Here is a 15915-nt window from a genome sequence, read left to right on the forward strand (position 1 = left end):
TAAAAAAAGTTATATTTCTATTCCAAAGGCACAGTGTACATAGATATTACTACAACATTCTGAGTCCATTCTCTTCCCTTTTTTATTTATTTTTTCAACAGAACAATATTACTAGCACAAATAAAGTAAAAAAAAAATAAAAAACACAACATAGTTACACAAGTGCAGACTCCCTACTTGTACTGTAAGAGTAACATTAGGCCAATTCATAAATTTCAGTGACACAGCAAGTTTGTTATATTATACTGTGGGCTCTTTAAATCATAAATATGTTGACATGAATAGAAGCAACAATAAATCAATACCATTATAAGTATAAAACTCTATTTTCCAACAAGAATAAGCTGCATTTATCAGAGTAAAAATCGCCAACATGCTGTTTATTGAACTTCTTTTAAATGTAAAAATGCTGCAGACATAGATAAAAGTACATCCACAGGGAGTGCAGCCCTGCGTCTGTTTTCTCCCTGATAATAATGAAAGAAAAAATAACAATGGTAGAGTAAAGCATAAAGGACAAAATCAGCAGCTTGATGCATTACGTAAAGCTTCAGTTTTTATTGTTCAAATGTGAAATCAGTAAAGTCTGAAAAAGGATATTAGTTCAGTGGTTTAAAAAGATTGACTTCATCCACACAATCATGACTGATGTCCTGGTTGATGATGATCATTGTGATTGCAGCTGTCATCCATTTGAACAAGAGCAACAAATGAATGTAAATTTAATTTTAGATGTCTGTTGATTTCTCTGTTGGGGCCCATGCAGTGGAAGAGAAACATCATCATAATACACTTCAACAGACACATTCGTAAAGCATGGAGAAATTTACATTACAACAAGCTCTCAGCAACAAAATTGGAAAGTAAAATATGGTTTAACAAACTATCCTTCTATGACTTCTCTCTATTTCAGTTTTAGAAACTCTGCAGTGGCTGCAGAGGAAATTAACCAAAGTCCAGCATAGAGCGGCTGAGTGAATGTGGTCTGGACTCTGTGGAGGAGAGTCATGGTTTCAGAGACGCTGTAGAAAGACAGAATACCTGCTCTGTGATCCAGGTACACTCCTACTCTGGAGGACCGAGGACCTGAGAGGTGAGTTTGGACTTTGTTGTAGTAAAATTGAAAACTGTTTGTGTAACAGCGTAAAGACCAAGATTTGTCATTGAATCCAAATCCACATTCATCGCCCAACCCTGCTCTGCTGATATTCTTGTATGCAACTGTGACATAAACTCCTCCCCTCTCCACTCCACCTCCCAGTAACAACGTCCAGTCAGACTCTCTCTACTCAGGACATGATAATAATCAGTGAATCTGTCTGGATGATCAGAATAAGACTGTCGTTGTTCCATTCTTGTTACTTTTCTGTTCCCCTCAGATAATAACAGACATCTGTTTGCTGTGTTTGGATCCAGTGTGATTTCACGTGAATATTTTAAGAATCCAGCTCTGGTCTTTGGCTCTGCTGGTGACAGTAAAACATCCACTTCAGTGACTGTCAGTGAGATGTTTGTCCATTCCTCTCTCAGAATGTCCTGTAGTTTATCTCTGGTCTCTGACACAGCTGCTGTCACATCCTCAAAGTAGCTCAGAGGACGAATATTGATGCTGGATGAGTGTGTAGACTCACTGAGTGCTGACAGTGAGGGGTAGTTGTGTAGAAACTGGTTGTGATCCTCTGTGTGTGAGAGCTGCTCCAGCTCGCCGTCTTTCCTCTTCAGCTCAGCGATCTCCTGCTCCAGCTTCTCCTGAAGCTCTTTGACTCGACTCACTTCAGTTTCCTGCTGGGATCTGACCTGCTGCTTCACATCAGAGCTTCTTTTCTGGATGAGACGGATCAGCTCAGTGAACATCTTCTCACTGTCCTCCACTGCTTTATCAGCAGAGCCATTGATGGCCTCCACCTGCTGTTGAAGCGGCTTCACATCTTTCTCTCGCTCCTGGATTCTCTGCTGGATGTTTAGTCGTCTCACCTCGAGCTCCTTCTGCTTCTCAGTCCTTTCTGCTGCAGCTGGGACTGTTTCATGGCCTTTATGTTCATCCATTGTGCAGAGATAACAGATACTCTGCTGATCAGTACGACAGAAAATCTTCATCACCTCATCATGACGAGAGCAGATGTTCTCCTGGAGCTTCTTGGAGGGGGCCACCAGCTTGTGTTTCTTTAACGGAGCTGCATCATAGTGAGGTTGGAGATGTTTCTCACAGTAAGAGGCTGGACAAGATAAACAGGACTTGATGGCTTTCAGCTTCCTCCCAGTGCAGACATCACAGGCCACATCTTCAGGTCCAGCATAGCAGTGATCAGCTGGAAGAAGCTTGGAGTCCAGTCTTCTTCAGCTGCTCCACTAAAGCTGCTAACGTGATGTTTTTCTCCAGGACAGGCCTCGGTGTGAAAGCCTTCCTGCACTGAGGGCAGCTGTGGGTTTTCTTCACCTTCCCCTTTTCATCCCAGAAACTTTTAATACAGTTCCTGCAGTAGCTGTGTCCACAGGGAATAGTCACCGGATCCTTCAGTAGATCCAAACAGATGGAACAAGAGAAGGTTTCTTGGTCGAGCTGAACTCCTTTCTGTGCCATTTCTCCTCTCAGTGTCAGTGACTGTGGGAGTTTCTGTTCTGTAGAAGTGAAACTAGTCTGAGCGCTGATCTGAACAACATGTGTTTCTGTAGGAAATGGAGCCTCTGAGCACTTACACAACACCGCATGTTGATTTCATTCATCTTGAAAACTGCAGATCTGTGAGGAAGGCAAAGAGGAAACTTGTACGGAGAGGAAGTGCCTTATTTCATCAAGAATCTGAAGTAGTTTTCAGGTTTTGACACATTCTATACAAATTTTAAGATTTGCGAAGTTGTATCCAAGATGGCCGACTTCTAAATGACCACCATGGTCACCACCCATCTTGAGGAGTTTGCCCCCTCACATATACTAATGTGCCACAAACAGGACTTTAATATCACCAACCATTCCCATGTTATTACGGTGTATCCATATAAATGGCCCACCCTGTACAAAGGGTCAAAGTTTAGCTTGCAAACCAAACCTCTATACACATGTTAACCATGCAGTTCTCACTCATTTAGCAGTAACAATGTTCTATGTCCTCAAATGAAACATTTGGGAAGTGTAGTTTAAAGAAAGTGTTTTGTTTAATCTAAAACATTGTAAAAATATTGTAAATCACTCATATGGCCAACAAGACAGAAAAGGGTGTTCATAATAGAGTGTTCATGATGAGTTTTCATAAATCTTTGTTTCATTTTCTCGTGGACGTCCACCTAAGACTCCCCCTGTTGGCCATTAAAAACAAAGCAGATCTACGGCATTCACTTCGTAGAACTCCAAGTAACGTCCATCTTTTACATGCAGCCTGTCATTAAAATGACATTTTATTACTACAGCATCCTGAGTACATTTTCTCCCTTTTAAAATTAATTTTTCAACAGAACAATATTAACAGTTCCAACACAAGCAATGACAAAGAAAAAAAAAAAAACAATTACACAATTGGTGACTCCCTACTTATAAGAGTAACCTTAAGTTTTTTCTTGTATTTGAATACCACAGTAAACAATCTATATTAATGTGGACTTTTTGATCAGAATCAGAATCGCGTTCACTGGCCATGTATATGCACACACACACATACAAGGAATTTGGTGCCAGTAGATGGTGACTGTCAAGCACAGCAGTGTAAATAAATCTCAACAATGTAAGAGCAACACCCCCCCCCCCCCAAAAAAAAAAAAAAAAACACACGCGTATGGATATATGCATGTACACATGCATACACAAAGCTGTGTAAACCAACCATAAATAATACATAAAATACAGGATGACAGAAGTGAAACAAAGTGAAATGAATACCACAGAATGCACATAAGGTGCAGTTGCACTCTGGCAGTGGGAGCAGTGTGACAATTCAACTGTTCAGGAGGGAGATGGCGAGGGGAAAGAAACTGTTCCTATGTTGGGTGGTCCTGGTCTGCAGGCTTCTGTACCGTCTGCCAGAGGGCAGTAGGTCAAAAAGTCTGTGTCCAGGGTGTGAGGGGTCTGTGATGATTTTCCCTGCCCGTTCCTGGTTCTTGAGAGGTATAGGTTCTGGATGGAGGGCTAGGGGGTGCCGATGACCTTTTCTGCTGCCCGTACAGTCTGCTGCAGTCTGCGCCTGTCCTGTTTGATGGCTGCTCCATACCAGACTGTGATGGAGGAGCACAGGACAGTAAATGACTGCAGTGTAGAACTGGATCAGCAGCTCCTGTGGAAGACTGTATTTCCCCAGTTGTCTCAGGAAGTACATCCTCTGCTGGGTCTTTTTGAGGATGGAGTTGATGTTGGTCTCCCACTTCAGGTCCTGGGAGATGGTGGTACCCAGGAACTTTAAGATCTCCACAGTCGACACCGGGCTGTCTGATATGGTGAGGGGGAGCAGTGTTGAGGGATGTCTCCTGACGTCCACTGTCATCTCTACAGTCTTAAGCATGTTCAGCTCCAGATTGTGCTGACTGCACCAGAGTACCAGCCGCTCAACTTCCTGCCGGTATGCAGACTCATCACCATCCTGAATGAGGCCAATGACAGTGGTGTCATCTGCAAACTTTGGGAGTTTAACAGCAGAGTTCTTGGAGGTGCAGTCATTGGTGTAGAGGGAGAACAATAGTGGTGAGAGTACACATCCTTGAGGGGCATCAATACTGAGGGACCGAGTTTCAGAGGTGATCTCCCCCAGCCTCACTTGCTGCTTCCTGTCTGTCAGGAAGCTGGTGATCCACTGACAGATAGCTGGTGACACGCTGAGCTGGGAGAGTTTGGAGGAGAAATGTTCAGGCACGATGGTGTTCAAAGCTGAACTAAAGTCCACAAACAGGACCCTGGCATAAGTTCCCAGGTGGTCGAGGTGTTGCAGGATGTAATGCAGCCCCATGTTCACTGCATCATCCACCGACCTGTTTGCCAGGTAGGCAAACTGCAGAGGGTCCAACTGGTGGCCTGTAATGTCCTTCAGATGGGCTAACACCAGTCGTTCGAAGGATTTCATGACCACAGACGTCAAGGCGACAGGTCTGTAGTCATTCAGTCCTGTAATGGTGGGTTTCTTGGGGGACCGGGATGATGGTGGAGTGTTTGAAGGAGGAGGGAATTTCACACAACTCCAGGGATCTTTTGAAGATGTGAGTAAAGATGGGAGCCAGCTGTTCAGCACAGGTTTTGAGGCAGGAGGGTGAAACACCGTCTGGTCCGGGGGCTTTCCTGGACTTCTGTTTCTGAAACAGTCAGCTCACATCCTGAGTGTGTATTCTGAGTTTCAGGGAGAAGGAAAGGGGGGTGAGAGCAGTGATGAAGGTCGTTGAGACACGATTGGGGAGGGTGATGGTAGTTGTTGAGTCTGGGTTGGGGAGGGTGGTGGTGGTCGTTGCATCTGGATTGGGGAGGGTGGTGGTGGTCGTTGATTCTGCATTGGGGAGGGTGGTGGTGGACGTTGATTCTGCATTGGGGAACGTGAGGTGGGAAGGTGTTGGGGGGTCAATGTCTGAAAAAATGTCTCTGGGGAGGGGAGGGTGAGGTGTGGGAGTCTGTCCGTCTCAAACCTGCATTAGAATGTATTCAACTCATTGGCAAGGTCTTTGTTTGCTTCAACAGGGGGTGGGGGACGTCTGTATTTGGTGATTTCCAGCAGGCCCCTCTACACTGACGCAGGGTTGTTGGCTGAGAGCTGTTCTTTCAGCTTCTGGGAGTAGATCCTTTCAGCTGCTTTCACCCCGGTCAGTGTGTTCCTGGCCTGCTTGTACAGGGCCCTGTCACCACTTGTGTAGGCATCCTCCTCGGCCTTACGAAGATGTTGGAGTTGAGGAGAGAACCATGGTTTGTTGAGTATTATGAAGTCACTTTACTACTGTCTACTTAGTTGTAATGCATATATTGACACACATGCTTGCAGTAAATGCTGACAGTGTTGTAAAGAGTGCAGCTGTAGCACACTATACCAGATAAACTATACCATCACATCATTTCAGAAGAACTCAAAGCATCTGCTTCAACATAATATTTGGTCCCAAAACAGCATGCAGTCTTCATGTAGACATAACATGATTAACAAGGTTAAAACCAAAAAAGCCTTCTATTTAAGTTTACTAAACTCGCCAGTAACACCACAGTCAAAAAGAAAAAGTCCGGCATAGAGCGGCTGAGTGAATGTGGCCCGAACTTTGTGGAGGAGAGTCATGGTTTCAGAGACGCTGTAGAAAGACAGAATACCTGCACTGTGATCCAGGTACACTCCTACTCTGGAGGACCGAGGACCTGAGAGGCGAGTTTTGTTTTTGTTGTACAAAAACTGATAACGCTCTGTTTTACAACTTAAAGCCCAGGATTTGTCATTCCATCCAAATCCACTTTCATCTGAGCGCCCTACTCTACTGATATTTTTGTAAGCAACTGCTACATAAATTCCCGCTTTCCCACTCCACTCCACCTCATAGTAACAACGTCCAGTCAAACTCTCTCTACTCAGGACCTGATACCAAAAGGTAAATCTATCTGAATGTTCAGAATGTAATGGTTGTTTTGTTACTGTTACTTTTCTGTTTCCTTCAGACAATAACAGATATCTGTTTGCTGTGTTTGGATCCAGTGTGATTTCACATGAATATTTTAAGAATTCAGGTCTGGTCTTTGGCGCTGGTAGTGACAGTAAAACATCCACTTCAGTGACTGTCAGTGAGATGTTTGTCCATTCCTCTCTCAGAATGTCCTGTAGTTTATCTCTGGTCTCTGACACAGCTGCTGTCACATCCTCAAAGTAGCTCAGAGGACGAATATTGATGCTGGATGAGTGTGTAGACTCACTGAGTGCTGACAGTGAGGGGTAGTTGTGTATAAAATGGTTGTGATCCTCTGTGTATGCGAACTGCTCCAGCTCGCTGTCTTTCCTCTTCAGCTCAGCGATCTCCTGCTCCAGCTTCTCCTGAAGCTCTTTGACTCGACTCACTTCAGTTTCCTGCTGGGATCTGACCTGCTGCTTCACATCAGAGCTTCTTTTCTGGAGGAGACGGATCAGCTCAGTGAACATCTTCTCACTGTCCTCCACTGCTTTATCAGCAGAGCCATTGATGGCCTCCACCTCCTGTTGAAGCAGCTTCACATCTTTCTCTCGCTCCTGGACTCTCTGCTGGATGTTTAGTCGTCTCACCTCGAGCTCCTTCTGCTTCTCAGTCCTTTCTGCTGCAGCTGGGACTGTTTCATGGCCTTTATGTTCATCCATTGTGCAGAGATAACAGATACTCTGCTGATCAGTACGACAGAAAATCTTCATCACCTCATCATGACGAGAGCAGATGTTCTCCTGGAGCTTCTTGGAGGGGGCCACTAGCTTGTGTTTCTTTAATGGAGCTGCATCATAGTGAGGTTGGAGGTGTTTCTCACAGTAAGAGGCTAAACATACCAGACAGGACTTGATGGCTTTCAGCTTCCTCCCAGTGCAGACATCACAGGCCACATCTTCAGGTCCAGCATAGCAGTGATCAGCTGGAGCAGCTTGGAGTCCAGTCTTCTTCAGCTGCTCCACTAAATCTGCTAACACAATGTTTTTAACCAGGACAGGCCTTGGTATGAAAATCTTCCTGCACTGAGGGCAGCTGTGGGTTCCCTTCCTGTCCTCTTCATCAAAGTGAGATTTAATACAGTTCATGCAGTAGCTGTGTCCACAGGGAATAGCCACCGGATCCTTCAGTAGATCCAAACAGATTGAACAAGTGATGGTTTCTCGATCCACTTGAACTCCTTGCTGTGCCATTTATCCTCTCAGTGACAGTAGGTGTGTGAGCATTTATTTTGTAGATGGTAACCTAGTTTGAGTTCATAGGTGAAGTGTTTCAGTGGTGAATGAAGCTTGTGAAGTTTTGTGTATCACCACGTTGGTTTCAGTCATCTTCAAACTGCAGATCTAAAGGACAGTGAGAGAAAGAGAAACATGGGTCATTCTATCACTATGTTGTGTTTGCATCTAATATATCAGTGTTGATGGATGCCAAATGAGGTGGTGAGTGTTTTGTGCTGTGACCTTTAGTGTTGTGGAGAATTTGGCTACTTTAGTTGGAACACTTGTGAGTGTTGTTGGCCAGGTGATGGCAATAACAATGTGGGGTGGTGATTCAGCCTTGTTGTGATCATTGTGTGGCCATAGCTCTCCATTTGTGGTTGGTCACTAGCATGCTTGCTTTACTGAACTTTGGAGATTAAAGTAACTTGTGGTATGTGACCACCTGTGTGGTGGAGACAACAGATCACTTGGTTGTGGTTATTATCTTTTGTGTTAAACTGATATTACCTGAAGTGCTTTAATACTGTGCCTTATATTAATCTCATATTAATCAAAATGCCATATAATCATATATTGTAGTACTAAGTGGACACAGCCCAGAATAATAAAGGCATTAGAATACATGTCCTTCAGTTGTAGACTCCCGCCCACGTTTGCCTGCAGAACAGTAGATAACAGGGAACTATCTTCTAGTGGAAACTTGGTGAAATGCTGTTGTTTAGACAGGAATGGGGTGCCCGGTATTAAAACTGTCAAGTTTCCGTCACCATTTTGAGATCTGCAGCAACGTGTTATGCAGGACGCATCTCCCTTCTAGAAGTGATTGTGTAAGAGAATAGTGTGAAATGGTCTACTGAGCAGTGTGTGTGTGTGTGTGTTGTCTTCCATTGGATGAGGAATCAGAAGAATGCAGTGAAGTGTTTATATTTAACAGCTGATACTTTTGTTTTGTGTTGTAGCAGGTCAAGTAATCATTTTGGGTTTGACTGTTGTCCTCCTTTGTGTTGGGTCATATTAGTTTTTGTACGTTCGGTGTGGCAACTTCAAATCCTCATGCAGGGGCATCCATGCTTAAAGATGCGAACTATAGTAATGTGAATGCTGAGCTTCTGCTAGCTTTTACTTTTCTTTCAGGTTTGGGGATCAATGACCAGAAAGCTTCAGAGTGGGTTTTAATTTATTTTAGGGGTCCTAGAAGAACCTTTTTGAGGGAGGTGGTGTAACACCCATCTGCAGCCCCTAATCTCCTCAGTGTGTTGGCGACGTATAGCATTTTGTTAAAAGCCGAGAAATGCGCCATATTTGATAGCTTGCTGCAAGACCTCACACCGAGCACATCTACTGCAGGTGGGTTACCTGTTATCGGACCCGGAGTTTGCAACATCCCCCAAAAACCCGAAGAGGAGAGTCCTGGCCCCTAGCCCTGCCATTGTAGCAGAAATGATGACGGATGATGATGGCAGCAGCAGCCGTTCTTCTCTGGGCGGGTAACTTAATGTTGTCCGTGTGTAATTTACGTTGAGTATGCTAACCACATTATTACATTAATGCATGTAAGGTGAACTAGCAAACAGTCGTAGTTACATGAGGCTGTCTTCTTGTTTGATGGCAGATGCTCCCTTGTTACATAACATTGCTATCTTTTTACAATGTTTTTTTTTATCTTTTTACAAAAAAAAAAAACAACAACAACAAAAAAAAAAAAAAAAACAGCTGAAGATGAGAGGTTTTTGGACAAAGTCTGTGTTCTCTATTCTTTAAGCACCGGTTCGAGCACAGTTTAAACACCGGCACCATTTCAAAAGTACCGGTTTGGTACTGGTATCGGATAAAACCTAAACGATACCCATCCCTACCTCGGAGGTGCTGTACAAGTGTGGTGCAATGTGGATCAGATAGCATTTAGAGGTGAATGCCCTGGTGGGTCCATTCTTGGTATCAAGTAAGTTTGAAGCCTGCAAATAGAGGAGGGGGTTGCTTCCCTGCTTCTCTGTGTGTCAGGAAATAGATCTTGACTTGTTTGTGTATTTGTGCAGAAAGACAATTCAGAGTTCATCACCCTCTGGAAGTCAGTGGGTGGGGTGCTGGATAGTGTCTGTAGTGAGGCATGGTCAGTGGTGCCGTGCGGACGCACCTGCATGGCATCCGCAATCACACCCGTCTGTTAAAACACGGGGAGTCAGGGGTTGGTAAAGGATTGTGGTGTGATGTATGTGCGGCTGCCAGCAGAGAGCTGGTCCTGCTGTGCCTTATTCACGCCATAGTATCCCATCTGAGGACTTCAGTGTTCTGCTTGGGGACCACAACACTCCCATGGGCAATGATGGTAAAACCTGAGGGCAATAGCTAGAAGAACCAGAATGCCCAGTGTGGAATTAAGTAGGGCTGCACGATTTTGCATAAAATGAGAATCACGATTTTTTGGCTTAGAATTGAGATCACGATTCTCTCACGATTTTCTTTTCCAGTATAAATATTTATTGCACTTATTAACTGCACATCAACTTCGTAACAGTTGAGACTGAACATAAAAACAATAAATAAACATAAAAACAACAAATGTCTCACGTTTTGTTGTTGCCGCAAAATGTTGTACTGCTTGAAATTCCGTCTCCACCGTTGCTCGACACTGCGTGTATAGAGCAGGTAGTGCAACAATAGAAAAATAGTTGCGGGACGGCACTGTGTAGCGTTTGTCTAGGGTGTTGATCATTTTCCTAAATCCCTCGTTTTGCACAGTGTTGATGGGAGCCATATCTTTGGTCAGGTGATAAGTGATGGCCTCCGTAATTTCTTTGTGCCTGCGGGAGTTCGACGTGTATAGGGAAGCGCTGTATAAGGTTCCCGTTATTGATGTTTGGGTGGTTGACCGGGACGGATTTTCTCCTGTCACTTTCTCGTCATCCCTGACGTGCTCTCCGTTGTTTTTTCCCTGCTAATTTCAGCATCACACGGCACAGCTTCTGTATCACATGGTATAAGGCTCCGCCCTTGTCATTTGTTGAGCAGGAAGAGTGAGCGCTTGTTTTCATGCAGATTACGTCCCGGATTTTTTTTTTTTTTTATAAATCGTTGTCATTTGGAAATGAGATCACACATAAGTATGAATCGAGATTTTCTAACGATTAATCGTGCAGCCCTAGAATTAAGTGCTGTTCTGTTCTTGGACTTCTACGCCTTATAGATCTCTGGGTAAAAGATAAACGAATCTCAGCGCAGGTGTTAAATATCTGTTGTGGCAGTTTTCTCCAAACCAAGTAATGGAGAAGTGCTGAAGGGAGTCATCAAGTTGAATGAGTCCCACAAACTTAGTTAGCTTGTGGGACTCCAGAGGCAGAAAGACTTGCAGGACAAGTGGAGAGTGGCCCTGGCAGTAGCTGAAGCAAAAACCTAGGTGTGGAAGGAATTTGGCTAGGTCATGAAACAAAGTCTTTTGGTGAGCCTCAAAGTGATTTTGGCTTTGATTATGGTTAGTATACTCAGGAAAGGGAAGCAGCATTCAACACACACAGTACATAGTGCAGCTGGTGTGCTGCTGACCTCAACTGAGGATATAGTCAGACCATAGAAGGAATACAGTGAGGATCTCCTCAATCAAGGCCCGCAAAGCAACAACAAGGCTACAACAAGACAGCCTGTAACAAAAGAGGGAAAACAGTCATCCAGGGTCCACCCTACTATACACCAAATTGTAAATAATGCATGAGGATCCTATTTATCACCTTTTAACAATTATCCCCATTCAGCCTGGGGAAATGAATCCGGTCTGCAATACTTTTTTTTTTTTTTTTTTTTTTTTTAAATTAAAGTTCTTTATTATTTTGAACAATTAAGAAAACCATACCATAACCCAAAACAACAACAAAAAAAACCACACTCAGTGAAGAAAAATAAATAAATATATAACTAAAATAAAATAAATAACTAACTAAATAAATAGATAAACTGTTGCACACACAGTTAATTCTTAATACATACTGTATCTCACATTTTCTTCATGTTGTAGGCCCATATAAACAAAAAAAAACTTGTCCCATTGTTCTGTTAGAGTCTCTGTCCTCTGTCCTTCCCAGAATTTTCTCACATGCGGCATTTTCAGTCATTTTCTCCTTCCACTTTTTTAGGGTTGGAGTCCGAGGGTCTTTCCAAAGTGTTAAAATGAGACGAACACGCGTCACAATCCCAGTGTTTAACACTCTAAAGCCTGCTTTGTCTAACTTTGGCACCTCGTTGGTGTATAATAGTACCTATTGAGAATTTTATATTGAATACATTTGCCTCTAGCTTCCCTATTGTAGAACCCATTTTCAGAAATAACTGAATCCCATGTTCCCTCATCGAAGGAACAATCCAGATCTTTTTCCAAAGCCCTTTTAAGACTTTTACATCTGTTGTTTTTAACCCAGTGACATAAATGATACCATTTTGATGCCTTTGCAGTAAAGGGTGGAAGTACAACAAAAATTCTCTATGACATTTTTCTCCTGAGACAATTTTATTTTATCTTTCAGACAGTCTCTCATTTGTAAATATCGCCAAAAAATGGCCAGGTCCTTCCAAATTAAACTTTACTGTCAAATCATTGAAGGACATAAACATGTTATCGTCATATAAATCACTTATTAATCTTATGCCTTTTTTGTGCCACTGTGGCCAATAAATTGTTTACCTATTTTTATTTTTGGGTTGTGCCACAGGGGTGCATATTTTTGAAAGTATGAGGAGAGATTACAGCTCTTGTGAACCTCTTGCCACACCATTTTTGAAAACTTTAAAATAGGGTTATCTACTCTATTCCCTTTATTGTCCGGTTTTTGAGCCAACACCTCAATGGGAGTGAATGGAAAGACCAGTTCACGTTCCATTAGAACCCAGTCTAGGTCTGAATGTATTGCTGCCCAGTGTTTACACAGCTTGAACATCTCAAATGAGATGCTGTACTGTTTTATGTTGGGTAGGGATAAACCTTCTTTTCTCGGTTGGTACAGTCTACCAAGATTAATCTGCGGTCTACCACCATCCCAAACAAAGTGTTTTATCATATTATCATATCTTATGAATATTTGTGGTGAAATACAAATTGGTATCATTCCAATGAAATAATCGATCAGAGGAGCTACTACCATCTTTATTGTATTTACTTTGCACCATAATGTCAAGTGCAGCTTACCCCATTTCTCCAAATTAGTTTTAATCCTAGTTAGTAGTTTTCCTACATTATCATTCATAATATCATCGACATTCGGATTAAGTGTTATTCCTAAGTATTTTATCCCTTTTTCTAACACATTGAAATTGAAAGCTGACAAGGAATTAGCAATACATGTTTGAGATATTGGCATTGCCTCCGACTTATGCCAGTTAATTTTGTAGCCTGATATCTTAGAGAATTCACCAATAACATTTAGCAATTTTGTTATAGAATTAGTAGGGTCCTGACACACCACCAAAATATCGTCTGCATATAGAAATAATTTATGTTCTCTCCCCCCTCTGTTCACACCCACAATACTTCCCTAATTTTAATAGCCAGGGGTTCCAAAAGGATAGTGAACAAGAGACTAAGACTACAACCCTGACGGGTAGACCTGGAAATATTAAAAAAAAAAAAAAAAAAAAAAAAAAAAAGGGGACATCAGTCCATTGGTGAGAACAGAGGCTTTCGGCCCTGAATAGAGTGTCTTAACCCATCTACAAAAATTATCACGAATTCCAAATTTTGACAATGCGGTGAATAAAAAAAAAAAAAAAACTCCATTCAACCCTGTCAAAAGCTTTCTGTGCGTCAAGCGAAATTATTACTACCGGTTTTGGGTTATTTTTATTAGCCCACATAAGATGTAATAATCTCCTCATGTTATCAGCTGATGATTGATGCTTAATAAACCCCACTTGGTCTTTGTGAACAATCTGTGGCAACACTGTCTCCAGTTTTGCTGCCAAGATCTTTGACAGTATTTTATAATCCACATTTATTAAACTAATAGGTCTAAAATTGGTTGGGTCAGTTAAATCTTTATCATCTTTTGACAAGAGTTTTATAATAGCTTGATTGAAACTTTCAGGAAGTGTGCCATATTGGAAAGCTTCCTGGAATACTTCAGTTAAAAATGGGGCAAGTATATCTTTAAACTTTTGATAATATTCGGCTGTAAAGCCATCTACACCTCGTGACTTCCCAGTTTTCATTGCATTAATGGCTTTTTTAACTTCTGCCTCTCTTATAGGTGCCTCCAATCAGCCCTTTTCTTCCAGAAGAACTTTTGGTATTGTTAATTTATCAAAAGAGGATTCCAATTCTTCTATACTAGCCGTGATCTCAGAAGTATAGAGATCCTCATAAAACAATTTGAAAACAGCATTAATATCCCAAGATGATGTCATCAATTTATCATGTTTTTTAATTGCCATGATCACACTTTGATTTTCTAGCCGTCTAAGTTGTCTAGCCAGTAATTGTCCTGTTTTCCCCCCCATTCTCATAGAAATACTTAACAGCATGTGATCTTTGCCACCTTGAACAGGAACGAGTGCAAGTTGCCAGAGCTCAAGAGTGGACCACAGCTGCTCCTTATAACCAACCTCTGATTAACAGCTAAGGGAGGGGTGAATGTTCATGCTGCGTTCACAGACACCATATATGAACCAACATCCACCAAATCTAACCCTGCACACACTGGCATCTCTTCCTTAGAGAAAGCAGAGTTTAGAGATACAGGGGACAATTTTTTTTATTATTTTGTTGGTTCAGAAAGATTAAATGTAAAAACTGTATATTTGAGTTAAAATATATATTTATAATTTTAATAAATGACAAATTAAAAAGGCATGAACATTTTTTTGTATCGAAAAAATACCGAACAGTGAATCGTTGCACCCCTAGTGTATGATTGAGATTTTTTATATATATATATATATATATATATATATATATATATATATATATATATATATATATATATATATATATATATATAGTGTGTGTATTAAAAAAGACAGAAACAAGCTTCCATCTATTTTTTTTTTTAACCCCTGTATCAAATATTACTGAAATGAATCTGTCACTCCCCTTTCCTCTGTCAGTAACAACTCATATTATGAATTTGTTGTAAAAGTACACAATTAAGGTTTCTTAGATTCCTCAGGTTTATTAGAGACTATTTTAAACTAGTCTGTGTCACAAAAACGGTCATATTTCAAACTTTACTCACAGTTTTAGCAGCTCTCCTCTGCGATGTATTCTGGGATATTTGGCTGCACAAAGTCCACACAAGTCACTACCGATGCACGCTCAATAGATTGGGAGGAGCGAGAACAAATCCAGGCTGTCAATGCACATATTTATTTACACACACTCAGCCAGTATATTTCAATAAGGAACGTAAAACAGCGTTGCAACCAGCATGTTTTAAAGCTAACAGAGGTGTTAAGAAAGCCATTACCAAAACATTACTTTTCTCATGATTTTCCTCCTTCTGAAAGCAAGGGTTAATAAAGTTAAGAATGACTCAGTCTGTACTCATGTGGATTGAAGCCAGACTTATGTGATCGGAGAGACTTATATTTGTGTCCCTATGAAGTCATTTTAAAATGCTACAATTACCTTGTGGATTTTAACGGTCTGCCCATATCTCATACTACGCATCGCCTCCAGTGTTGCCAACTCCTCAGTAAGGAAAATCGCTGTTGGCTATCCAAAAAGTCGCTAGAAGTCGCCAAATGACGTCATCGCCTAATTTGCATAATTGGTCATGCTAATGTAATTGTAACTTACGTTGTTGGAGAGAAAAATAACATCGTGGAAGAGACATAAAGTGAGTAAAAACGTCCTAAATGCAGTTAGAATTTATTTAGAACTACAAATTAAATTTCTTTTAGCAATTATTGGGTTTTTTTAATGTCACAATTCCAACCCTGCTCGTTTATCCGGGCCTGGACCGGCAAAAGTGACCCGAAACTGGCACTCTGGTGGAGTTACTCTGTGTGTGTTTATAAGTAGCTTTAAACCTTGTGATCCACAAAACAGCATAACAGTAAAAGAAGAAGTGACTGCGTTACAGTCAGTGCGGGAGCAGCGGCTTCGCCCATGCGC

The 15915-nt window shown here is 41.7% G+C and overlaps 1 protein-coding gene and 1 pseudogene across 1 annotated transcript; both read right to left on the bottom strand.

The window, feature by feature from the left end:
* Positions 1-8: 8 nt before the first annotated feature.
* LOC120718454 lies at positions 9-2796 on the bottom strand (annotated as a pseudogene).
* A 2188-nt stretch (positions 2797-4984) lies between these two features.
* On the bottom strand, positions 4985-15572 carry LOC120718463 (tripartite motif-containing protein 16-like). Its single transcript, XM_040007009.1, has 2 exons — positions 15035-15572; positions 4985-7946 (listed from the first exon to the last, which is right to left on the bottom strand). The coding sequence occupies exon 2, from the start codon at positions 7794-7796 to the stop codon at positions 6123-6125; it is 1674 nt and encodes a 557-aa protein (XP_039862943.1). The 5' UTR covers positions 7797-7946; positions 15035-15572; the 3' UTR covers positions 4985-6122.
* Between the last annotated feature and the right edge of the window lie 343 nt (positions 15573-15915).

Source organism: Simochromis diagramma, unplaced genomic scaffold, assembly GCF_900408965.1.
Source record: "Simochromis diagramma unplaced genomic scaffold, fSimDia1.1 OVJJ01000141.1, whole genome shotgun sequence".
NCBI lineage: Eukaryota > Metazoa > Chordata > Actinopteri > Cichliformes > Cichlidae > Simochromis > Simochromis diagramma.

Bases quoted from the DNA above. Each gene is read 5' to 3' on its own strand.
- LOC120718463 (XM_040007009.1), bottom strand. From the start codon at position 7,796: ATGGCACAGCAAGGAGTTCAAGTGGATCGAGAAACCATCACTTGTTCA.